Source organism: Toxotes jaculatrix, chromosome 4 (genome assembly GCF_017976425.1).
Source record: "Toxotes jaculatrix isolate fToxJac2 chromosome 4, fToxJac2.pri, whole genome shotgun sequence".
In the NCBI taxonomy this organism is placed as follows: Eukaryota; Metazoa; Chordata; class Actinopteri; family Toxotidae; genus Toxotes; species Toxotes jaculatrix.
Window position 1 is genome coordinate 13,959,830 of NC_054397.1, and position 26,526 is coordinate 13,986,355.

At 41.2% G+C, this 26,526-nt stretch overlaps 1 protein-coding gene across 1 annotated transcript in view; it reads right to left on the bottom strand.

The window, feature by feature from the left end:
* adgrl3.1 (adhesion G protein-coupled receptor L3.1) overlaps nucleotides 1-26,526 on the bottom strand; it is a 107,256-nt gene that overhangs the window by 72,080 nt on the left and 8,650 nt on the right. Inside the window, exons 2-3 of the mRNA XM_041035833.1 lie at nucleotides 7,374-7,539; nucleotides 1,396-1,609 (exon numbers count right to left, since the gene is read on the bottom strand). Coding sequence (XP_040891767.1) covers nucleotides 1,396-1,609; nucleotides 7,374-7,533 — 374 coding nt within the window. The 5' untranslated portion in view covers nucleotides 7,534-7,539. The remainder of the gene's footprint in view (nucleotides 1-1,395; nucleotides 1,610-7,373; nucleotides 7,540-26,526) is intronic.

Genomic DNA, 26,526 nt, shown 5'->3' on the forward strand with positions numbered 1-26,526 from the left:
ATGCACGCACTGAAATATATGTGATAAACAGTTGTTTCCAGTCTGAGTCACCTCCACAGAGAATCCCTCAAGATTAAGTTTGGCCTCTGGCTCTGCTAATTGGAGCTTAAAGTCTAGTGTTGCCCCTGGGCAGTGTATGCTGTGTGTGTGGCACGTGCTGTGTGTAGCTGCATGTGTGCATGTGTATAAATTATGGATAGTGAGGCCTGTAGGAGAGTGGCCACACAAGCTGCAGCTGCCAGAGCGAGTGGAGAGACTGAGGCAGGCCAAAGCAATCACAATCAGAGCACCGCCACATGACAGGTGGTTTGATGGAGAGACAATAGAGAAGAGTCAGGGAGAGAGAGAAAGGTGACAGCAACATCAAAAATTCTCATCTTTACAAACACACACACACACACACACACACACACACACACACATAGATATATATATACACACACACATATATATATATATATATAGTTTAAGCCCCTGAGACTGACTTACTCCCTAATACGGGTGAGAGTCAGGACATATTTGGCTAATAAAATTATGATATCTAACCTACATCTATCAAGTCTCATGTTTAATTTGTGAAACTCACGATTTAATGACCTCATTGGCATCTCACAGCAGTGAATATTTCAAGAATTGCTATATTACTAAAGAAAATCAAAATAAAGCACGCACTGTAAATTTTGTTCAGTCATAAACTGCTAACATTTTGGAGCATTCTTCCTGGCTTCAGCTGCTGTACCATCAAGAAAGGAGGTGATCACACTGGCCAGCTGTGGAGGAAGTGTTGCCTGAGTAATTTCCATTGTCTGATAAGGTTCTGCAGTTGTATGGCATGCAGTACAGGAACTGAGAGCAGCAGAAATGTGTAGGGTAGGGGTCACGGGCTGCACTGGCTTCCAGAGATTTTCCATCACCTTTTTCATTTTGCTATTACACTAAGTCTGACAGGTGTACTGCACTGTTGTCAGTTTATGTTGCTGTTGTGTGCTGTCAACTTTGTGAAAGTGGGTTAACGTGAGTAATGTTGAAGTTGACTTTGGCTGACATGAATACTAAATGAACAGTTGACACTGCACACCTACTGTAGCTAGGGTCTCTGGGACTGAGAGACATCTGTTTCCTCTTTTGTAAAAAATAAGCAAAGAAATTCAAGTGTTCCTGTTTTGGTTGAAGCTCTTTACGCCATGAGACAACCTTCCACATTTTGTGTCAAAGCATACCATGGCACAAACTTAATTTACAAAGCAACAGTTAATTATTTTCACTATTGTAGTCTGGTTTTGTTTTATAGTACTCTCATAATGTGAGACTTGGAGTAAACCTTCGACACAAGAGCTCTACATCATTTGCACTTTTCACATTCACTCATTCACTCAAACATATATACACACTGACCTGAGTGACATTATCTTGTACGCATCAGGCAGGTAGCACCGCGTGTTCTCCATCTGCGCAGGGTCCGAGTCGCAGATCTTGTCATCGGTGCGGCCGTAGTTGGCGCTCTCGATCATGATGACATCTGTGCCCGGGCAGCGCAGCTCGATGGGGTAGGACTCACAGGACAGCTCCCTGCGCACCACTGCCATGGGGATAGGGGCACGGCCGTAGGCTGGACACACAGACACACAAACACATATTGATGTTGCTTGACACAATGATAAATGTCTCTCCTTCCCACTGAAATACTTGAATACTCCACTTATTTGGAAGGCTGTCTTGAAAATATGGAGACCTAAATTGTACAAGCACAGGCTGTGTTCTACTAAAGTTGTATTTGTGCCCTTGTCATGGAGACTAATTATCCACACTATAGAAAAAAATAGGAGATTTTTCATAAATGCATGTCCACTGTTGCAAATGAACTGACTTGATAATAACTTTTGCAGTTAGCAGTTTTAGACATCATTCTAGGTAGAGAGCAGACAATTTCAACAGGCATTTAGTGCAGTGGTGATTACTCAAAGATGGCAATGATTAATTATTCTCAGAAGTTGCAAATTTGATGCATACATCCTCCCTTACTGTACTGAAAAAGGAAACATGTCATTAATTCCAATGAGATTGAAGCCACTGATTTGTCCCAGATCTTTTTAGTGCTGTTGCTTTGCTTCCTGGCTCATTTAATGAGTAGAATTGATGAAGCCTCTTGGATGAAGAAATTTCTGTAAGACCAAACAGCAGGTCTAGATATCCTATAACCTAAAACCTGAAATTCATCATAATAAGAAACAGCAGAAGCTTTTGCAGCACAGTTGTTATCTGTGGTGCAGAGAGGTGTAGCATCTGATTTGGTGTGTGCTCGTCATAGTCCCATCAAAAGACAACACACTTGGCAACCAAAAAATAAATAAATAAAAAAATAAAAATAATAAAGTGCTTCAAGAAAGCTTGTGGCTCTGCTTCTGGGAAACCTTACCTTGCACCATGTGCTGCTATCACACTCCAGACCATTCTCGCAGCAGGCATTTTGGCTTGTCACGATTTGAGGAAAACACAAGTGAAACAAATTTCGATAACAATGGCTCAGTTCCATTAAGTGTCCGAATAAGCCGTGACACTGAGCCAGCATGCAAAACAGCAGGACCCTGAAACCAGCTCACCTACACTGAATGCAAATCGTTTTCAGTGTTATCAATCACACCTGTGCATTTCCTGCTGTGACAAGTCAAAATGGCTGCTGTGAAAAAGGTCTGCCAGGACTTTTAGAGACACTGATCTTGTGTGGTCAGCCTGGTTTTTATTTCATTAATTTTTTTTCAAATAATTTACTGGAATTTTTATTAATAGTATACAATTAATAGGTTCATCATTGATTAATAAAACTGTCACAGATGTTTGTATTATGTAGATTGTATCGACAAAAAATCCTATAAATCCACTTAAATCAGCATTCTGGTGTTAGATCTTATCCTACTAACAAGTATTGTCTGTGTAGTCACAGTAGTACAAATGTGTGTATCTTTGGTGTGTGTTTACTAACACACCAGATTCATATTGTCTTGTGATTAGAGTTGGGTGCTGTGATAGCAGTGGTGTGGGGCTGGATATTCCCAGGGATTTTGGTTGTTGTGGTGTAGCTTGGATGTTGTTATTCTCTGTTCTCAGGAGCAGCAAGCCCTGGGAGCCATCAGCCATCATCCCTTGACAGATAGCTGAGGTATTCACTTGTGTTGTTCCGTTCTGTCAGTATCTCCTGGCTCTACTGTAACTGTAATGTAGATATTGTTGCGCCTAATGTTACACAGCTTTCATATTGTGTGTGCTACCGCTGCTCCAAAGACCACATCTGAGAATTTTAGATATATGTGGTGCAATATACATAATATGTGTTGTCTCAGTTGAATAAACAAATAAAATACAGTGAATTAAATCTGAGTAAAACTAGTGCCTGTAGTCTGTGGCTTAAGGTCCAGTCACTGTGACTGCTTGTTGTTCTATGGCACCTGGTTTTTATTGAATACATCCTGTCAGGGCCTTCCAAATCATTACTTAAAAGCACATGCACACACACACACAAATGCATGTACGAACACACACAATGAACAGACATTCACCCGCACTTCAAACACAGACCTACAACATCCCTGAAAGGCGAGGCACAGCACCACCTTCCTTGCTCTCCCTGTCATGGTAACCATAGCAACCCCGTCCTCCCTCCCTTGGCTCCCTCATTGGCTGGAGGAGCGTCATGGTTACACGAATGCCGCAAAGAATCTGAATGAGCTCAATGACACTCTGCCCGAGCTCAACTTAATACTGCCCTTCACCACATCACACACACACACACACACACACACACACACACACACACGCACGCACGCACGCATACAAATTCTCGGAGTGATGGCATGTGGAGGAAGAAATTCACAGCCAGTGTAGCCAATATCTGTATGGTGCTGGCACCTGAGGGCACCACATTGATAATAGCAGGCACTAGCTTAGAGATAAGACTGATATATAAGTGACATTTACTGAAAATGTCCTCTCTAATGAACACACACGCACACACACACACATATATCACCGCAGGCTATGATTAGACCTTAAGCACACATTAAGATAGGATGTGTGTCTCAGTAGCAGCTTGAGGATTTGAGGGACCTCATGTATTTTTGTGTGTGTAGAGGTGAGTGCTTAGGGCAGTGGGTTGTTGCTGTGTTAATATGTTAGTTTATTAGTTTTTCAATGCCTGCATCATGTCCACCTTCGTGAGCATGAATGTAAATTTTGAAGAGAGGGTTAATTGAAGCGTACGGAGATCAATACACAGTATTGTAAGGCAGCTGTCTAGACTGGCTTTGGATCAGATGTCTTACAGTGTTGCCTTGCAGGGTCCCTGCTGGGCATAAAGAGAGCATTATGACACACACACACGCACGCACGCACAATTTAAATGAGGGGTCTATCTGTATTCCAATTAAAAGCCACTCTGCCTTCATAAGCAGCGGTAAATCTGGCTCTCACACACCGTCCTGTCTCGTTTGTCACCTTTTAATTCATCTATTTATATCGGCAGCCTCACCTATAAAACTGCGCTGTGTTTAATCTGCCTCTGAAGGACTTGTTCCGCACATATTTCTGTCACTTTTTCCAAACAGCCACGTGGAGTCATACAGTCACACATAGATGTTATGCACATACACTTGTACACATACATACAGTGCATGCCAATATTTAGTTCTCTGTCTTTGCACACATGCAATAATGTGTGAGCTGGCAAGTGAATGTTAATGTGTCTGTCATTAGTTGCGTAAGTGGTGACAGAAACTTGGCAGCCATGGACAGTACAGACAATCTTATTCAGACACTCTCATTGCCTCAGGGGGGCTGAAACAAAAGGATATCGATTTTTACATTTGGGCCAAGAACAAGAGAGTGGCGAAAGAGGTGGATAGATGGAAAGAAGGAGAAGGAGAGGGTGAGAGGGAAGAGGAGAGAGATTTAAAAGGTGATCTCTCACTTGAACTGCCAAAGTGTTTGGCCAGTGATGGTGTCTGAAATGGGGATCTTCTGAGTTAGAGCAAAAACAACACATTTTTAAAGCGATTTTAAAGGATAAGGCTGGTAATATTCTATGTTTTTCTTATTGTCAATAAATCCCATGAAAAGACCAAAAACAACAATGAACTCAATCTACAAACAAGTACTGCATTTGTAGCCAAAGCCTGATTTAGCTTTTGCCTCTGTGCCTGCATAGCTATTAGGAAAAAAACCCAAAACAAAACAAAGAACGTTTAAGTCAAGTATAACTCACTTCTCATGAAAGAAAGGCTTATTTGACGTGCTGGACCTGTGATTCAGCAAATGATAGGAAAACCATCTGCACAATCCAGCCTGTGCAGTTTTATTGTGGCTAACTCTTGGTTAGGGAACCTCTTCCCTTGGGATGCTTAAAGAAGGTCGCTGACTACAAAGTTACCTCAGTAAATGAGTGGTGCACAGATCAGAGTGTGCAGATGTTTTTCGTATCATTGTCCAAAAACTATTATAAACCCATAAAAGAGTTGCATTGAGTGATAAGTTTCTTCACTGGGTTGATCATGGGTATTCTACTTTATTTTCAAATGTATTATTCCATGGCAGAAAATGGGATGCAACAAATGCACTCTTTATTTCTGTCGGAGTATTAAAACTGCAGTGCCCAGTTGTTTATGAGAAATTACTTAGCATTTTATTTAAATTAAATCATATATCTGTGACCTGTTTTGGAGGATTTATCCAGGAACAAATAGCCTCGGGGACACAGAAAGAGCTGGGAAGACAGAAAGTATTGTGAGGCAGACTAACATATTGTTGGTTGTTGTCTTTTAATGGTATTTGTTGACAAGGAAAATAAAGAATAACAACAGCCTTATCCTCTCTTTACCACTGTGAAATGTGCACATATTTGTCATAGTTTGTTTGAGGTCCTGTGCAGTAATGTTCATTGTGTGATTGTATCATTTTTTCCATCTCCAACTTCCAGTAACATGACCAACAAGTCCACTCTGTCAGGTTTAACAGTGTTCATTCCAGAAAAAATCTCTAAGCCCTGGGACAAAAAAACAAACAAAACACATTTTTTTGTGATTTTTGTTAAAAAAAATGCTTTCCCATTCTCTTTTACAGTATATGTCTTCCCATAACCCTGAAATAATGACAAGCACACAGCTCGGCAGAGAAGATTGAGTGCTTGCTACTGCGTGTCCTCAAGCTAAACTGTCTTTGTTTCAACTAATCCTTGCTAAGTATAAACAGCATCATTTGCATATGTCGACTTATTCTTTAGACATTGATGCAAATACCTTTGACTGAAACTCATCTCTTGGTGCTAAAGCAAAGCCCTTGGTGTTTGTGTGTGTAAGTGGCTGCCTGTGAGCACTGTGTGCTTGAGTGTGTTTATGCGTGTGTGTTTTTAAGGGGGATCTTCTTTATTTCAGTGTTTAAAGTATATGATCTGAGTCCATGTATGTCAGGAGTCATGTGAACAAGTAAATGCTGGGGTGTGTGTGTGTTTTATGTGTCTGCACGTGTGTGGCAGTTTTTCCTCACAACTGTGTGATTGACAGCAGCCATTAATAGGATTAAGTCCAAGTGGGCCACAGCTCCCTCTAGGAGTCTTCAAAGCCCACCATCACAGGGGAGAGGAGGAAACATGCAGACAACCTACTGGGGCTGCATCTGCACTGTGCATGTGTCTGCAGTTTAAATGTGTGTGTGTGTGTGTGTGTGTGTGTGTGTGTGTGTGTGTGTGTGTGTGTGTGTGTGTGTGTGTGTGTGTGTGTGTGTGTGTGTGTGTGTGTGTGTGTGTGTGTGTGTGCGCGCACGCGCGTGCATGAGTGTGTGAGAGAGAGAGAGGACGGGAATATAGGAGAGTGTTAAAGATTTAAGTGTGCAAAGCAAAAGACAGCAGATACATGTAAAATGAACAAGAGTGTGAATTGTGCTTCCTTGGTTTGGTTGTGTGAGGGTTGTTAAAATATACTGTAACCACATCAATTTGTATTTGTTGACATATAAAGTAAATCTGAACATGTGGAACCAAATCTATGTACAAACATATGCAAGTGTACGGGAGAAAGTGACCAGAAAAATAGACATAGAAACTAATTTTGACTTTTCATAGCAGAAGCACAGGTTTTACCAATAACATTCTATGAGCCACAACAGTGTGGCAGTGAGTCAGCATGCTTGATACCAGCACCCTGAAACTGAAGCACACCTAAATGGAATTCAGCTGTCATTCACTTTATAATTTCCACCTGTGCCTTTGCTACTGTGACATGTTACAAAATCTTCTCAGCCTCTGTGACACTGTGTCAAAAAATGTCCGGGACGTCAGTGTATGTTTATCTGTATACATGTATATATACATGTGTGATCTTGTATCTTACCGATGGCAAATGGAGCAAACAAGGTCGAGACGAAGAGCAGGCATCTGATCCACATGACGTCTGAGGTTGACCTGGAAGTAGATATGGTGGTACTTCCTGCTGAGCCCAGACGGTCTTGTGGTGAGCTGTTTCTCTCACAGCTCAGTGTTCCTGACACCATACAGGCCTGCAAATTGACACACAGATAGGATTTGCTCATTTGGGTGTCACATCCAAACAAGTTAACAGGTCTTATCTCTACATATTGGACACACAGTATCTGTATAAGGAACACATATCCACATTATCAGTATCACACACACACACGCACACACACACACACACACACCTACACACACCTGCAAAGTTTATGCAGCAAAGGAAAAGATTTCCCTGACACTCTATTACTCTGTTATGGCAGATTGATGTTTTAACAAACAGCACTTTACAATGATCAGCGCAGCTTCCTGTAGACATATGTCACAGAGGACCAGACAGTAATCTATAAATATCTTAAACGATACTGAGAGAAATACAGTGAGCGTGGTATGATTAAGCTGCCTAATAGTAACTCAAATGGTCGTTATCAAAACCCTATAACAACTCCAGCCTAACACAGTATGATTCACCTTTCTAGAATATGCAGAGGAAATTGTTCTGTGCATTTGCAATAGTGGTGGCGAATACACTCTTCCTATAGAGAATATTTATAAGTGCACTGTACACAGAGGTGTCAATCAATGAAAAGTACAATAAGCTAAAGTTGAAAATTGTCAACCCGATCCCTTCAAATTCATGTGCACACACTGATATATTGCAAAGACTGTACCTTTTGCTGCTTACAACAGTTGCAGAACTAATTCTAACTCCATATACGTTTATATGAGACACAACTAAGTAGTTCATATGTCCCTGAGTTGTTTTTTCTTGTGTTTAGGCCTCAGATCTTACATTATGCTGTAACTGTATCTAAAAGTGTCAAGCGTTGTTCTGATTTTTGTAGCATTTACAGCTCCAATACAGCTGGAATAATAATGAAGTGATACTGTTCGTGTAACACTAATAAAACAGGGAAACAAATGCGTATTTCACACAAAAGGCCATATGCCAAATAATCATAAACAAAAATCTGTGACAGAAATACAATACTAAATGCTAAACGCTGACCTTGAAGAAAAAAAAAAAAAACATAATGTAATTGTGCTTAATGTTTGCATAATGATGCTGCTGTCTGTATTAGGATTCACTTCACTTGGTTTTCCACATCAGCATCAAAGTGTGAAATGTATTGATGTTCCAATCTAATTGTTCATTTCATGGTCTATCACCGATAAACAATTAATAAAAGGATGGTCTCTGAGATTAGTTACAGCAATGACAGACTGGTAAGCATCATTTCTCCATCTTTTTTTTCTAAACTGATTAAACTGACCAACATTGTTCAATCACTTGCTCACTCGCCCACTTGCTCATCCAATTGCTAATTCAATCACTTTCTTCCAATGTTAACAAATTCACAGTTCTTTAATAATGAAAAAATTATGTTTACCCATTTCCTGCGCGTTTGGCGTTTTTTTAAGTTAGCAGGAGGGGCCAGTGCATCCCTAAGTCATTATGCAATCATCCTGGCTGACGTCAAATAAACATAATTTTTTATAGTAACAGTTCAAAGGTAACAGCAGCCTTATTTTGTGCCTACATGTTCGCTGTTCTCAGGGGAACCCATACCAAGCTCCAAATAAACAGGCATGTCAAGCTCGTGTGTGTGCGTCTGACCGAAAGAGAGAGAGAAAGAGAGAGGCAGCAGAAATTTTGCAACAGCCAGGGACAGATGGAGTGAAACAGACAGCCAGAGCCATGGGAAATACATCATGTGTAACAGAGACTATTGATCAGTGTGACCATATCATTTTGGCCCAGCAGAGACTAAGACAATAGCCAGCTATCTCCGTCATGCCATGCTGTGAAGGCAAAAAGCTCCTTTGGCACAGTCTCTCCCTTAGATATTTTTGGATAGCTACAACTACCGTTACATGAATACCATATTTTTTTATGTACAGAAACTGTCAGAATGACACAGACCTTTCTATAACCACCAGAGACATACCACATATGCATAATGCATCTTCTGAACATCTACAGTGACAAAAAGCCTCATGCTGCAGACAGGACAGATAGACAGATATACCCAGAGGCACATGTACACTGCAGAATCAGAATCTCTGGGAACAGACCCATACCAGAGACAAACAGCAGGATAAAAACTGTGTAGTCATCTGGGGTTTTATTGACTCTGTTCTTTTTAGGATGTCAAAATAAATTCTTGAAATTGAAAATTACTTTAAAATTACCGTGATAAAAAACACAGGCATAGATTAATTTTACAATTGTAGGAGAAAATTCTATTTGCATTCTAGCATAAAATCATCAAACATTTTATCCAGTCAGTTAATTTGTTCTGGACTTTGATCATACACGCACACACACACACACATATATATATAGATATCATGCCGTTTAGGAAATTATTATACATATATATGGAATGAAAGTCTGAATATATGGAATGAAACTTGAATATGGAATGAAAGTTTCACGTCACTGCCGCCATATTGTGTTTTCGATGGGATTACAGGCTACGGATGAAGGTGGCACACCATGAGCGAATCAGCTTGAAATTTAGTGTCGGCACTTTGAAGCAATGAGGAGATAATAAATACACTGTATGTACGGGTCAAAATACAGGTGACCGAATCCAGTGCCGTTCTCCCGGTGTCATTGTGTGACTTTGGTGGTTAAAAGATTAGTTCGGACAAAAGTCTCGCAACAATCTTAAAGACTTCAAAGTCGCACAATAACCTTACGCGGTAACGTTAAAATTGCCGTTTTTGTTAATGGAGTCTGGTGGCTTTGAAGAGAGTAAGATTATGGCTACTGCTGGAAGGGATATTACTCTTTCAATTGAAATGCATTCTGTTCTGCTATTACCTCCTGTGTCCTGGGCCTTTCCGGGTGGACGGGCGCAGACTGTAGATAGGAGCTGTGGGGGGTACCTGTGAGGTTGAAGGAACGGGAACAGCCTGACCGGGGACTTTCCCTGCACTCGGTCTTCCACGATGAAAAAGAAAATTAATTTCTTCATCGGGAGAACGGTACTGGGTTCGGTTACCTGTATTTTGACCCGGACATACAGTCGCCAGTGTGTTTATTATCTCCTCATTGCTTAAAAATGCCGACACTAAATTTTTAGCTGATTCGCTCATGGTGTGCCACCTTCATCCGTAGCCTGTAATCCCATCGAAAACACAACATGGCGGTAGTGACGTGAAACTTTCATTCCATATATTTAGACTTTAATTCCATGTATTCAAGTTTCATTCCATATATATATAATTTCCTAAACGGCATGCCATAATATCTATTTCTATATATAGATATAAATATAGATATAGATAGATACAGATATGTTTTTTTGTCTGAATAGTGGAAAAAGACTTTTTAGTATGCACTGGAAGGTCATTCTTTTGTTTTATTTTCATAATACAACCTCCGATTTACTGGCACAAATCCATACATTTCCACTTCACAAGGCTGTAAAGGTCTGCCATCAGCTAAAAGGCAAGAACAGGAACTTTAACTACCATTTTCTTTTCAGGAGCTTAAAATCTAACAACACTGACCTGTGAATGTGAGAAACATCGAGAAGATGCTGAACAACTTCCTGACATTTTTCCTTCATATGTGACCTCTCTTTAACAAGGCTGGTCTCTTGATTCCAAAATCTATTTTTCAATAAGCTTCTGGTCAAAATGGCAGCACAGTTTTGTTACATACACCAAAACAGAAATAACAGAGAGAGATTTTATATTCAGCTTTATAAATATCAGGTGGTGCAACGGGTTCCATTGGAGAGTGATTTCATATCTGCTAACAGTCCCTGACAAATCCCTAATGGCACCAAAGTGATAGAATCACAATAGACTCCCGTGCTTTATTCTTGCCCCCGCTTAAACAACTCAACAAGCTGCCCCATTTTGATTGATTGGTCCCTAACTCAGTTGAACATGAGCAATCTGACCAGCTGTCCCCAGCTAGACACAGGAGGCATACACTGACATATGGCCGAACGCCACCAGCCACAGCATTCCACTGTTCCATAATTCAAAAGCTATTCCATCACACCGTATGCTCCACCACCATCTCACCCATTAGTTAATTAACCCTCTCATTTCCACCGCGCTCACAGTGCCTTCACAGACAATAGTTGTGTGACAGCCTCGAGCAGTCCAGGACTAATCCAAACTCAAATCACTCAAGTTATGTTCATAATTCAGCAGGGCTACGTGCTCCCATATGTTCAGATAATGACGTAAAAATATGCTCCATCTACAGAGTCCACAATGCATTGACAATGGTGATCGCCCAAAGCATTTCCCTGTCTCTCCAACATGTTCCTTTTCATTATCTTAATGTGTTGATTGGTTAATATATTATGAATAAACAGCCAGTAATGGTGCTAATTATCAGAACATATGTGATGTGTTTACACGGCCCCGTATTCGTCGGTCGATCGAGCTCATAAGGTTTGGCAAACATCGCATGCCCCTTCTGAATCCACTCACTGTTAAAATGATGAAATAATCGAGTCATATATTTTAAATGAACTGAGTATTTCCTACCCTGAGCTAGTTACATCTCGGTGGAGATCCTGCCTGGCAGATAAGCAGCATCTGCATAAAACTGAGCAAAACATCAACTAATAAGCAGGATCAGACCAAAACAAATAGCCGTCCCCGGATCCAAGTCCTTTGATTTACCTGCTGTTTCCATCCATCTCTGCCCCAGTTATATCTGCTAGGTAGGCTTCTATTAATTATACCACAAATATAAACATACATTAAATTGTTGTTTCTTTCAGACTATTTTGCAAACAAAGTTTATAGTACCTAAAATTCACAATATCTGTGACAAAACAATCCAATCTAAATTAGGTTAGCATGATTTTATTAAATATAGTTAGCTGTTTCTCTACAGGAGCATATTATTTAGTGTACCACTAGGACAATCTGCTCTTCAATAGGGTTGCATGCGTAAGTGACTTTGTTTCAATGTCCTTTATTTTCCTGCCCTGAATCTTCATTTCCTACAGGGTCGGCATAAACAGAGCTGTTGCTGGGGCCACTGCACTCACAGACTATATTGCATGCATCCATGAACTAATTGATGTTAGGCTGATTCTGTGCACCGAGGCAGCCTGACCCTGTGTGTGTGTGTGTGTGTGTGTGTGTGTGTGTGTGTGTGTGTGAGTATACAGTCCCTTAACGAGAGTCCTGCCTGTCACAGCACTCCTCATTCGGGGATTCTCTCTTTCACTAATGAGTGCTGACCGGACTGGGCTACCTTGTCAACGCAAGTCTTACACACACACACACACACACACACACACACACACACACACACACACACACACACACACACACACACACACACACACACACACACACACACACACACAGAGGCACACACACACGTTGGTATTTCTATAGTTGTGAGGACGCACATTGGCATAATGCACTCCCAAGCCCCTTACCCAAACCTTAACCATTACAATTAAATGCCTAACCCTAACACTGTTCCCTAGCCCCAGCTTAAACCTATTTCTAACCTGAACCCTAAAGTCTCAACGCTCATACAGCCCTCTGAAGTTTTGAGGACCGAACAAAGCCAGTGTCCTCACCACAATAGTTAGAAACCAAAATTTGTCCACACAGCCATAGAAAGGCGTGTACACATGCACAAACATACACACAGACACACACATTCACACACACACACACACACGCTTATCACTAGGAGACCAGATGCCCTGCTCTCTCAGCCTCCAGGCACAGAGTCTCAAATGTGTCCATGCTGGGTTTGTAGTCTACCCTGTACGTATGCCTTAAAGAATACTGTGTGTATGTGTGTGTTCAAGTCACTTTAGTAAAAAGCTGTCAACATAGTAGCTGAAAAACTAAAATAAGAAAAATAATTATATAATAAAAACTAAAACCGAAAAACATGTAAATGCCACAAAAATTCTGTAGTCCATCTGTAACTGTGTTTACATGCTTTCCCTAATTAGAGGGAAAGAAAACCAGGAAGGATTGTTCAGTTTTGATGGTTTTGAGAGGAAGCATGCTCATCATTAATAAAAACCCCTCAGTCTGAGGAAATCATTTGCTAAAATATTTGTTGACAAAATACAGTCAGAGGAGGAATCGGATGTTTGTCCAAAAAAATAATAAAACACTGATGCATACAGTGAGGTCCAAAAGTCTGAGACCACAAGTTAAGATATTCTACTTTTTTGTTTTAAATGTAACACTCGCTTTTTTATAATATCGGCTTAAGCTCAGGCTGGCACAGACTCCACAAGTTCGACAATGTTCCATACAGCTTTTTGTGGTGTCACAGAATGTTCAGCTTTCTCAGTCTTCAAGTGCCCCCATAAATGTTCACTGGGGTTTGGGTCAGGTGACTGTAGAGGAAAGTCCACGACAGTCACGACTCGGTCTTCTTTGGTCTTCAAGTATTTCTTGTAAGGCTCTGAGGTGTGTTTGGGGGTCATTATCCTGTTGCAGTATGAATCCTTCTCCACACAAACCTGAGGGTGTAGCATGTCTCTGAAGAATGGAGAGGTACTTCTCCTTGGTCAGGGTGTAATCAATTCGGTGCAGGTGTCCAACTCCAGAGAAAGCAAAACACCCCCAGTCTTGAATATTTCCACCACCATGTTTCATTGTCGATTTGATACACTGCTGTATCATTCTCTCTCCCGTTTGTCTCCTTACATACAACCTTCTGTTACTGCCATAAATCTCAAAATTGGATTCTTGGAGCCTTTTTTTGACAGTACCATTGCTGATTGGAGTCTTGAGTTCTTTATTTAGCACATTCTGTATCTGTGGTGAAGTTGTTTTTCTACCTCTGACGGAACTAAGCTTGATGTATTGATCTTCTGATGGTGTGGTCACTTTTGGTCTGCCTGATCACACTTTGGATACAACTGATCCAGTCTCTGCAAAGCAGATTGGAGTTCCATGCACTGCCCCCTTAGAAACCTTTAGTCTAGCCATGGTTTCACACTGACAAAGCCCCTCTTTGCTTAGAATAACAATTTGACTTCTGACACTTTCTTTTACTTCTGATGCCATTTTTCCCCACTATTGCAATGCTACTTAGTGAGCAAAGATCTGCTGGAAACTTGAGGCACAGCCTTATTTATAGCAGGTGAACACGGGCTGCAAGTTGAGCTATTTGAACGAGCCTCTGACGAGGAAATCAAATCCACCTGAGTGTCATCTGACGGCATGCTTCAATGAAAGGGGTACAGCTCAGGGAAATCTGACTTTGCACAGTGTTCATTTAATGCCACAAAGTTGCTTAAATTTGATTGCTGACTTAAAAATAGTGCAGAATCATCTTTATTTTAAATGACTTAACTATTTTTATTTATTTATTTATTTATGTTTGATGTTTCTGAATTCTCAAACTTTCTGATTATTTCCAGGTTTACATGAAAATATTAGAGATGTTCAATGTAGTCTCAGGCTGCTGGACCCCGCTGTATATCTTCAAATGTTTTATTAGATACATATATATTTCATCATACTAATTTGCCGTGCATACCAGGTTATAATTGCACAGGAGGAAGCTCGGCAGCTTAAGCATGCTTTTTTTCCCTTGCCATTTTTCTTCATTTAGTTTTTCTTCACCTGTTCTTTCCTTCCCTCTCTTTAGTCTCTTCAGTTGTTCATTCTTTGCTCTGTTGGAGAGAAGTCTGAGCGGAACAAAGCTCAGGGGGCCATGCACCATGTTCAGTAAAATGGCATGTGTCCGCCAAGCTACGGTAAATTACCTCCAGTTGGCTTGCTAGGGTAGGTTTAACCACTATGGACCATTTCTGTGTGTCTGTGTGTGTGTGAGTGAGAGCTTTTGTTTGTGTGTGTGATGGAGAGGTTTGGAATGAGGTTGTGTGGGTGACAGAGTGTGAGTGGGAATGGGTAGTGTGGCAAATTATCATCAGCACAGGTAGACAGGCTGGGAGAATTTTGATTAGAGTGACCATGCACACGCACACACTCAAACACAAACACACGGACACACACAAACACACAGATTCAGGTAGCTAATTTGGCCGTGTGGAGCTGAAGAGATGACTAATCAGGATAAGACCTGGTGGGAGTCTGGCCTGTGGCCTATAATGAGAGACATAAGACACAAGCGCACACGTGCACACGAAAACAAGCACATGTGCCCACATCCACAGCAAGTATGCACAATGCAAACAAAGACACACACATGCAACATGCATACACACACACTCAAACCACCATGAGTGATTTCGAATAGAAAGCCCGCCCTCATAATTGCCCTGCTCTGATTAAGCCTAAGATACTGATTAGTAGCGAGTGACCAGAGGCTAAGGGAAAACATACTGTCAGCTCCCGACAGTTTGAATGTCTTGACATGTCGGCCACAACATGTATCCATACTGTTGCATGTGCGAGGATCTTTTGGGGAGGGTTCACATACAAGCCCGCTCGGACCACATTAAAATCACAATTAATAATGAGTCAATGTCACATGTTTGTCTTAACTCAACAAGACAAACAGTCATGTCAGCTTGTGTTTCTCATTTTGAATCCATACAACCTGCTGGTGTAGCCAGATGCAGTATGGCTGCTCCCGTTGGCTATTTTCTAACATGGACAGTATATCCACAAAGGCGAGTGTGCACACATGGAGTAGGTGGGTGAGGGGCTGGTTCACTGTACGAATGTGCACAATTGTCATCATCCCCTGAAGACAAGTGGCCTGGCTGGCAATTTATTTCATACAGGGCTGGTTGTAAATCCTTTGTGCGGCTTCATAGCAAATAACCGCAGAGTGCTGGAGTGTAGCCTTAAAGGTATAGGTCACCCCCACATCGGTCTGGCATGTTTTGGTCATGGTGATCTCAATTTAAAATCCTCACTGAAAAATGAATGACAGCAGTTTAGCACTGTGTACTCCTGTATACTACAAAGGTTGATATTTGTAATCGCACTCTTTGTTGGTTTTAATTTTCATTCACATTATGCTTTCATAGCCCCTTTTTTATAATTTAATCAAAGTCTTTATTCTGCTCCAACGTGTTATGATCATGGATAATGGACTGTGACAGAACAGAGCAAGGCTGAATTTGCCCTCCTTTGTATTTAGCATGAGAAAAACTCTGGTACGCTTTCATTTTAAAAAGATCTATCCCTTTAAAATCATTTTCACTCAAAATAGTTCAAAGCTCTGGGCTGAGCACCTCATCCTCTCCCTCCATGTTAGACATTCTATGCCCGTCAGAAAATTGCGTCTGGGGAGGCTCTGGCTTTGACTGGACCACTGCAGTTTCCGCATGGCTGCCTCTGGCTGCTCTGAGGACGCTCCCAGAAATCCGATGCACCGAAACCACCCTGAAAATCCACCGCCGACGACCTCGTCTGTAAGGCACTGCCGTTTTGATTCCTCACCGCCTGGCGGGCTAGACACCACGCTCTGTTCTGCTCTGAACTTTCTAATGCTCCAGTCTAATCAACTCTACGCGCCCTCCCTCCCTCATGAGACCAGACGGGCTAAAGCGGAGATGTGCGAGGAAGAATGGAACAAGGCGAAGGAGTGGAGGAGAGAGGAGGGGTGGGGACAGAAGAGAAGATGAAGGATATGAGAGGGGGGAAGTAGATAAAGGGAGAGATACATGGATGAGGTCAGAAAGGAAAAAGGCTGAGGAAGATAGAGATGGAAAGATGGGATAAAGGAGGAGTGACAGAGGGATGCGGACAGAGACAAGCGGGAGGGAGGAAGTGCCAAAAGCGATCAGAGTGAGTTGAGGAGAATCTTAAAACAAGTTCATAACCTCAAGCGTTAATCTTTTTCCTCCCTGATGTCCATCTGTACCAGCTAATATTTGGACAAAGATAAATAAGACATAAAACAAAATCTAAAGACGGATAAAACGGGTTTAAAGAGATCAATTGTTGCATCTAACAGAACAAATATGTATGTATGACATAAAATGGCACAACTCGAAAAAACATTGCCCTATAGCCAAAACACAGAGATTTGCTACATATTTGGTCAGAATTGAGCTAAGAGAAGAATTTGAGAGCTGATGTACCATATATAAATTTGTTTTAATTTTAATTTAAATTTTTGGATTTGTTTTTCCATATAAATATGCAGGAACTAAATGTAATCATAATGGAGAAAAAAGTAACAACAAATAAAATAGTCTTGTTAAAAGCTAATTAGCTTAGCTGAGATGCCCTTTAGATCGTCCGTACAGTGTCTGATTTCATCTGACAATTACTTATTTCTGCTTATCTGTTATGCAGCTTCAAACCCTTTTTTCCTTAACTTGTTTCTAACCTTGTTCCTGTTACTGTTATCTGAGTTTGTAATGCAATCTAGCATAGCAGCATATAGCAAATTTCATTGTAGCAAATTTCTCATCACTCCTCGTGCCTGACCAACATTTGTCTTCTAGAATGGGTTGATTCATTCAGGTATCCTTGGCTAGAGACAAAGGAAGAAAAACAAAACAAAAATAAATAAATGAATGTACAAAACAAACAATGGAGCCACATGCAAATACACAAACAAGGATACAGTCATACATTTGCACACACGCGTGTGCAGCCTTTCAATTCTGCATGACAGTGCAGCCGGGTAACCCATAAGGGGGAAGTTAATGGTTTACAAAACTGCCTCTGATACAATCAATTATGTCAACTAGAGATGCAGTGATGCTGATTCCACTGCCACTGCTGTTGTTTTCCTCCCTTTGATTCATCTGTCTTCTCCTTCATACCACCCTTTCTCTCCCCCATCGCCATCTCCCTCTCTTCCTCTCTGTCACTGTGCTCTAAACCCAGTACTGTCACAATGGATCCGTCAAAGCCATGCCTTAAAGCCAGAGGCAGAGAGAGGCAAAGTTTGTGTGTGCATGTGATTGTGTTTGTGAGAGAAGGGAGAAAGTTGTGCTGTACAGTACAGAGAACAGCCACCTCAGCAGTGAATGATGCTGCATTAAAGAGGAGGCAGACAAATAGGCAGGATATGACACTCATGGCCTAAATTTAAACCCTCATGAAAGTGCCAGGCTCCGTTAGCAGGACAACACTCTGAAATGCTCAAATGTGCTCGTGTTCTGCGCTTTTCCATCCATTTATCTTTTTTTCAGTTCCATTCACTTCCTCCATTTACTTTCATCCCTTTTTGTTATCCTCCAACCAGTCTTGTTTACTTCTCTGCTTGCTGTCTTTTTCTTTAATTCTCTCTTCTCTCATGATGCCTCCTCTGTCCCCTCTACCATGCACCCTGTCAATCCAGCTCCCTCTGTTGCTCTGTAAAGAAAATTAAAAATGTTTGCCACCTTCAGGTCCTCTAAACCTATTGTTCTCCATTTCAAAATAACCTCACAAAGACGACTTCTGAAGACTCTCAGGAACTAGATAATGAGATTCCTACTCAGGCAGTTTGTTTTTTGCATTTCCAAATGCTAGATACATTCCCAGAAATACATGCAAACAAAAAGATTTGTTCAGAATCAGCAAACTAAAGTTCAAAAACTCTGTCTGAATGTAGAATCAGTGATCTAGTTTTTTAAAAAAGTGATTTCTGCATAAGACATTAGAACCAAACCTTTGCCTCTTGCATTACAGAGCAGATATGAACTGTGTATATCAGAGTCTTGAAATATTTATTCAAAAAGGCCTTTCTGGGGCGCTTACTGGGACCTGTTCATAATTTAATAATGCATAAGTACCAACACTGGTATATAAATATAAAAGGAGGCACTTAACGCTGGATTGTCTAACTGCAGAGAAAATGGCATTGGAAATACAGAGAGATCTAACTGAGAGGAGAGTACATTCATTTGCAGACTGTCACCTTGGCTCCAGCATAAGAAAATGTGCTGTGGACACAAAAAGAAATATTTCCTTCACAGATATAGTAGAATAACGTTAAAACTACAATCTTTTTGAGTCACTTTGACGGCTGCGCTGCTCAGAGCAATGATTTGTGTAAAATGTCCCATGACAGATGTCCACAGTGATATGGGAATATTTGTCAGCAAACACTTTTGTTAGATATTACATTTTCACTTCTCTCCAGAAACAAAATCGAAAATCTGAACTGAAGAAGAGATTTTCTTCAAAGTTTACTGAGATTGAAGAGGTGCAGCGGTGCTTATTCAGTGCAAGAAATGTACCTGGAACATTAATACATAAAAATCAAAACTTATTACTGTTCCCTGCTGGGCTGTGGCTGAGCTTTAGTTTAGTTTTCAGCTTGCAGGGTAAAAATGGTTTGGCATATCACTGGATTTCAGCTCAAACCATCACCAGTCTCCTGGAGAAAGCTGTAAATATCATTTCTGTGCTATCAAACATATGTTAAAGACCTATTTTACAGTGATCCAACCCCTATATGCATTGTATCCACTATCTTTATAATGGCATTTATAATGTTATTCAATGGTGTTTGAAATGCAAACCTGTAAGAACCACTGTTCTGTGATTGCCATGCAATGTGGTTATTTTCTGCACCGGCAGAGACCACAACTGTTGCATTTTTGATAAGCTGTATCCATCACTTTTCTGAAATAGCATAAACTGATGATACAATGAGCTCCAGCAGGATGTATGGGTGGTGATTTTGAAGCAATCAATGGAGACAGCAAAGGTAAACACAGTGCTAAATGTCAGCTATAGTGATTGCGCTGCCACAATATCACCTCGGGCGGGAGACCCAAATAACCAAAATCAATAATCTAATCATTTCATATTCAAATCACGCAGGGTAGAGGTCTGGATCTTATTGCAGTTTCATATCCCTGGTGTGCTGATGTATTCCAATCAACAAACCAGCACAGGCAGATGCATTGAAAATACAGTAATTCAAAGGAGCAGTGGGTGGACCCCAACTGTTACTGTGTATCTCCATTCTGTAATAGATTTTTGAATGTTTATCGTGTTCTGCATGTGATGTTGAGTTACATGTACTATGCAATATTTTATATACACTACGTTGTTTTTGCTTTGTTTGGTGTTCTTTTCTCCTGCACACACACATATATATATATTTTTTTTCACTTATTGTGTATTGTGCACAATTTATATTATTGTTTTTTAGTGTTATAGTACAGAAATACTGAGAGCATAGTGAGAGCTACAAAAAAAGTCAAAAAAAAAAAAAAGAAAACTAGGGTGTGCAAAAGTACTTCACTACTTGTTTCATCAATGCTTAATTGTACCAGTGAGGAGTACTTGATCAAAAATGTATCTTATGCTGCTCAAATCTCATATTCAGCTTATAGCTAGAGGTCATAAACATCGATTCCCCTTCAAAATTGTAGTAAATCTGGATAGATTCAAGTTCCGAAAACATGAGCTGAATTTGAGGGTTACATACAGAGGCCTTTGGAATATTTTCTTATTATTTCTGGTTTTCTGGAGCCGGCAAGAATAGAGTTAACGCAAGCCTGTAATACTTCACTAACTAGTGTTTTTGTTGAAATCTATGTTGAAGCACCCAAATAAAACAACAAATCTCTACAGTATGCGACAGGGACAATTGAACTGGTAAACAGACGCATGGAGGGAAAACATCTGTGAGTGCATCTGCTAATCATCACACCAAGCCCATTGGAAATCTACATTCACAATATAGACAGCTCTACATAATTAGCACCGGTTCATAAGCAGAACACCACAAACAGGAGAAGAGACAGTAGGGAAGAGAGAGTGATAGTAACTGCCATAACTTGTTTTGTTTCACACAGGCTCTTCACACAAATAAGATGGCTTATCCTTCCAGGAATACAGTGGCCCTAAATAGCTGCTTTCTTCCAAGTTGTTGACAAAGAGCATCTCTATGGGCTGTTCCCTGTTGTCAAATGTGTGTGTGTGTGTGTGTGTCTGTGTGCATGTGTGTACATGTGTGTCTGTGTTGTGGAGGGTGTGTGGGGGGTTGTACCACTGCACTCAGGTGGCAATGTATTTGTGTTTATAAGTGGTGTACGTGTGAGTCTTTGTTCACGCGTTGACGTCAGTGTGTTTGATAAGGTGTGTGTGTGTGCAGGTGTGTGGGCGTGCTTGCTCCCCTGGTGCCCTGTCTTGATCTTAGGAGGGGAAAAAAGTGCATAAGGGACAGACAGGTATCTTTAGCACAGTCAACAGGATACTGAGCCACCAGGCAGCAGAAATGGTCAAATATCATACATCGACAATAAACAGCAAACCTAGGATCAACAGAATCCTGTTGTTTATCCTGACGCTGTCACTGATGCGGCACACCAAATTAACAATAAGTTAGCGTGGCTCATTGACTAAGAAAGAACACATTCATGTTTGCATGAATGGCTAAGGGCTTGTAGCTGAGGGGAAAGAAGGCCCGACCGCACTCCCACATTAACACAATCACACCTGGGAACTGCGCAGCACAGCCACACTGTCTCGCACTATTGGGCACTGAGCTGCTCCACTGGAACATTTAAAGGTTAAGTGCCCAGAGGTCACAGCCCCGATGGCAGTTGTTGAGGGATTTAAAACTGCCAGGATTTTCACAGTACTTCTCAGATTTTAAACCGTGACCTTTCAGTCACAAGCTCATGTCCTCTGAGCCTGATCTGTTACTGCAGGTCAATACAAGAATGGTGAGGCTAAATGTGGAGATGGTGTACTGAGATAGGTCAGGTGGTCTTCTACCTCGGTTTATGATAGATAGATAGATAGATAGATAGATTAACTTGAACAACATGTCATCATCATATGATTTTGCTGAAAGTCAGTGAATTATATTATTGATTGGTCAACCAGCTTTAAACAGACAGACAGCAGATAGGTAGATCAACTTTTTGAGCGATGTTTCATTGTTGCCCTGGCAACTCTGTTCCCATTCCTCAGTTTCCTCCTCCATTACAGTATCTGTCAGGTCTAGTGTTTCAGAGACATCTGCTTCATGCCCCAGCCCTGGGTGTGTTTCTGTGTGGATGCGTGTGGCTGTGTGGGTTTGTGTGCACGCGTACATGTGTGCACACAAGGGAAGAAGGCTGAGCCTAATTGCACAGGCCCATCTGCTGATTCTGGGAAACAGGCTTGCATCTTACAGATACAAACAGTACAGACAAAAATACACAGGCACAAACAAACACACTCACACACACACACACAGCCACAAGTGCCTGCCTCAAAGCCTTCAACTTGGACCCTGGACAATCTGCACCCATTCTCTGGCAGCTGTGTGTTCGGCATTGACTGGCATGGTTTACAATATGGACTCTATTGTCTTAGGACAAAGGCCTCTCCTCTCAAGGCAGGGGTCACATTATAAGACAATAAGCTTGTATTCACTGGGGGTGGTGACAGGGGAGCAAAGGAGGGTTTGTGTGTGTTTGTGCGCGTGTGACTCTGCAAGGGCTGCCACAGCTGCACTATTTATTATTTTAATATTTTAATATTTTAATTTTATTTAGTGTTTTATTTATGTTTATTTCATCTCTTTAAAAAAATATGTGCCCAGGATTATGTCTCTTTTTCTATCCTGGACTTTGTCAATGAAATAGTTTTTCACCACTTGTACACACTTGAGAAAGTCGCTTTTCTTCAGTTCAGTTTCAAATATAGTTTTCAGCTGTACGTCTAATAAATGCACCATGCCCAGATGAGTGTTTAACTGCTTATCTCTCTGTGCATCTATGTACCGTACTGCTGTGTGACTGTTGTTTAACCAATGAAACTGATACGGATTGTATTTCAATCTGCGCTCTCATTAGTAATGTGGTAAATGAAGGTTGTGTGTTTGTGCATGCGGAGCGGGAAACACCTGTTTCAGTGTGAGAAAAAAGCACATCCCCCATACGAAGAATGATATGTCCCCTTTCCTGTTGTTCTTTCTATTCAGTCATTGTTCCAGAGAAATGAAGACAAAATGCGGCCTTGATATAACAAAATTAGATTTCAAAGCAAGTATTCAGAGTCATATGAGAGTCAAGGAAGGAAAGCATGCAGGGTGACACACACTGGACAGGAAGTGCATTAAAATGGACATAAAAGCTCATGTACACCACACACACACACCACACATGCACACTGAGGTTACAATAAAGTAATAAAAATACAAGCTTAAACCAAAAACACATTAATCACCTACACTGACTCAACCTCTGCTGTAAAACCTGTTTTAAAAAAAAAAGAACTATGCCTATCTCCAAACTAGTCAGTCTTTTCACACAGTTGGTATTTTGAAATTACTTGTCCCACACATGTCCTTGTGAATTTCTTTTAATTTTATATTCAAGAGGCAGGACACTTGAGTGAAATGACCTTGACCATAAAATAGATAAAACTTAACTAACTACACAGCGAACTGCCAAACCACACAGAAAGTGAGAGTGAGAGAGAGAGAGAGAGAGAGAGAGAGAGAGAACCCCTCGTTGACATTACTCTGAGCCAATTCAATCAATAAAGAATAGGATCCCACATGAAAACATGGCCTCGGGGTTTTTATACAGCAAAGATGCAACATATTTCTCCTCTTAGTGAAAAACTGATGTCTGCTGGGATACTTTGACTGGCTGTCAATACCCAAGAACTGCACCCTCTTCTATCGTCAATAAACTGAATGTGCAATTCATCAGCCCGACTCTAGGAGACAGTATTTCTAATTAAAAAGGAGCTCGTAAATTCGACATTTTACAGGCCCGGCTCAGCCTGTAAATACACTGTAAATAAGTTGCAGTGAGAGGCTTCATGGGCAGATGAAGGTCTGAGTTTGTGGTTAAACTGCTGTTGATGCCTTCAAAGAACAGCAAGCGGATTGCAATTAATTCAATATTTGCTTCATACACTACCTATTCTATTCTATTCTGTTCTATTCTATTCTATTCAATTCTATTCCATTCTATTCTATTCTATTCTATTCTATTCTATTCTATTCCATTCTGTTTCACATCTTGTTGTGCTCACTGCATATTGCAGGCTGCTCTGTATTCTTTTTGAAGCTCGATGGGTCATATCTGATTGGATTAGCAGTTTGAGAGGACACATTTGTCGGGCCAATTAGAGCACTTCCTGGCACAGATGGAACCCTGAGATCTCCAGGGAAGACGCTGGGTCATATTTGGGTTCTAAAAAAGCATAATGCATACTGTAGAGTCGGCAAAAACAACACACCAGGTGTGTGTATATATTTTCGTGACTATCCCCCTGCAGTAAATAAGAATGCATTTAGAGTCAGCATCCCTGGTTAAATATGTTTAAAAGTAGGTAGCAACATAGTGTGTATTCAAGCCTGCACACACACATATACAGGCGCACATGTTCTTACCTGTTGTAATGTACGTTGCTTTCTCAAAGTGAAATGAAACCCCAGAGAATCACATCTCAATGGCAGCTGGACGTCCTGGCCCTGGAAAGACAGACAGAGAGTGAGAGAGAGGAGACAGAAAGGCAAAGAGAGAGAGGGAGAGAGAGAGAGAGAGAGAGTCAGAAATACAGAGGGGGAGAAGGGTGGGGGGGGGGGGGGTTATTCGAGCTCGGTGAACCGAAATCCCTGTCATTTTTCACAATAGAGACAGATAGCCATAATATGTAGTGAATGTGGGGTGCAATGTGAATAATGGCCCCCTCCAGATTGTGTGAATAGCCATAACCCACTCAAACACAAGAACCAGACAGTTCACAAGCCATTTTCGCTCATGATTGCTTGTTTAGTGTTTGTGTGTCTGTGTGCGCACGTACACATGCACGTGTGTGCATGTGTGCTCTGCCTCATAATGACCTCTTAAGTGTCAGGGTATCAAAGTCTATAATAGTCTATCTCTGTGCTTGCTGGCAGTTTACAGCTAAAAAGCTCTCTCATGCCATGATAACTGGTTTATATGGGTGGCATTTCACTGCCAAATGCCAGAGACACTTTTCAGAAAGGGAAATTGTTAGCTCTGTTACTAGAATGCAGAGTGGCAGTTATTCACAGTTAGAATGTGTCTTATATCTTTTTCTATCTGTGCCTTGTCCCCTTTCCCTATCTCTGCATCGCTCCTTGTTTTCCATCACTATGTACTTTTTTTTCACATCTCTCCCTCTCTCTTGCTCTGTTTTTTTTTTTATTTTCTGTTTTGGAAAGACCCTCCCTGTCTCCATTTTCTCTCTCTCTCTCCCTCTCTCTCTCTCCCTCCCTCTCTCTCCAGCTCGCTCTTCATCCCCCCCGCCAAACCTACTTCTCTTGAGGGTAAACTTTGCAGCCTCATCTCACCAGGGTCAATCTCAATGTGAGCGTCTGTATTGTGACTGACATTGCACGTGGATTTGTGCGTGTACCTCCCGGCATGCAAACTGTAGTTGTGTGCGCGTGCGTGTATGTGTGTGTGTTTTGCGTCTGTTTACTGGGAGGGTTGATGGGGGCAGAGGAAACAGCATATATCTTTTTGGCCTTGAATTTTCTGTTCCAGCATCCCTGCGTGCCATGCAAGATTTTCACAGGCACACAAAAACAAGTGCATTAACATACTGTAACACACACACACACGCACACACACATCTATACAGAGTGTCAGAGCCTGGACCTCTGTGAAGCTCTCAGGCAGTGCTGTGCAGTAATTGGTTCTATTAGGCAGTACAGGAGGCTGAGAGCAATATCTCTATGGTTGGGTGGACAGAGACTGCAACAAAAGATGGAGTCACTGTGCTGTTTTTGTGTACATGGATGTGTTTGCATGTATTCACGTATATGCATGTGAATGGGTGTATACCCCCAGTGTTATGTGTCTGTGCATACCACAGACTACAGTGAAGCAGAATTGCCAGAGGCAGCTGAGCACGTCAGGCACTAAGCTTCCCTACCTATACAGCACCTTCATTCATGTCTCGCTTGCTTCTCTCAGAACACGGTATACATTATTCACACGGAGCTGGTCAACAATGGAGGGATCGATGAATGAGGAATGGAGGAAAAGTTGGGTGGGGGGGTGGAGAAACAGGTTTGAATGCAGAGGTGAGGTGGTGAAGGAACAAGTTTGTATAAGGAGTGGACCTTAGCGTGGAATGAGATTTTTCATTAGGACTCATTTATGAGAACAAAGTGGAAAAGAGGAAAG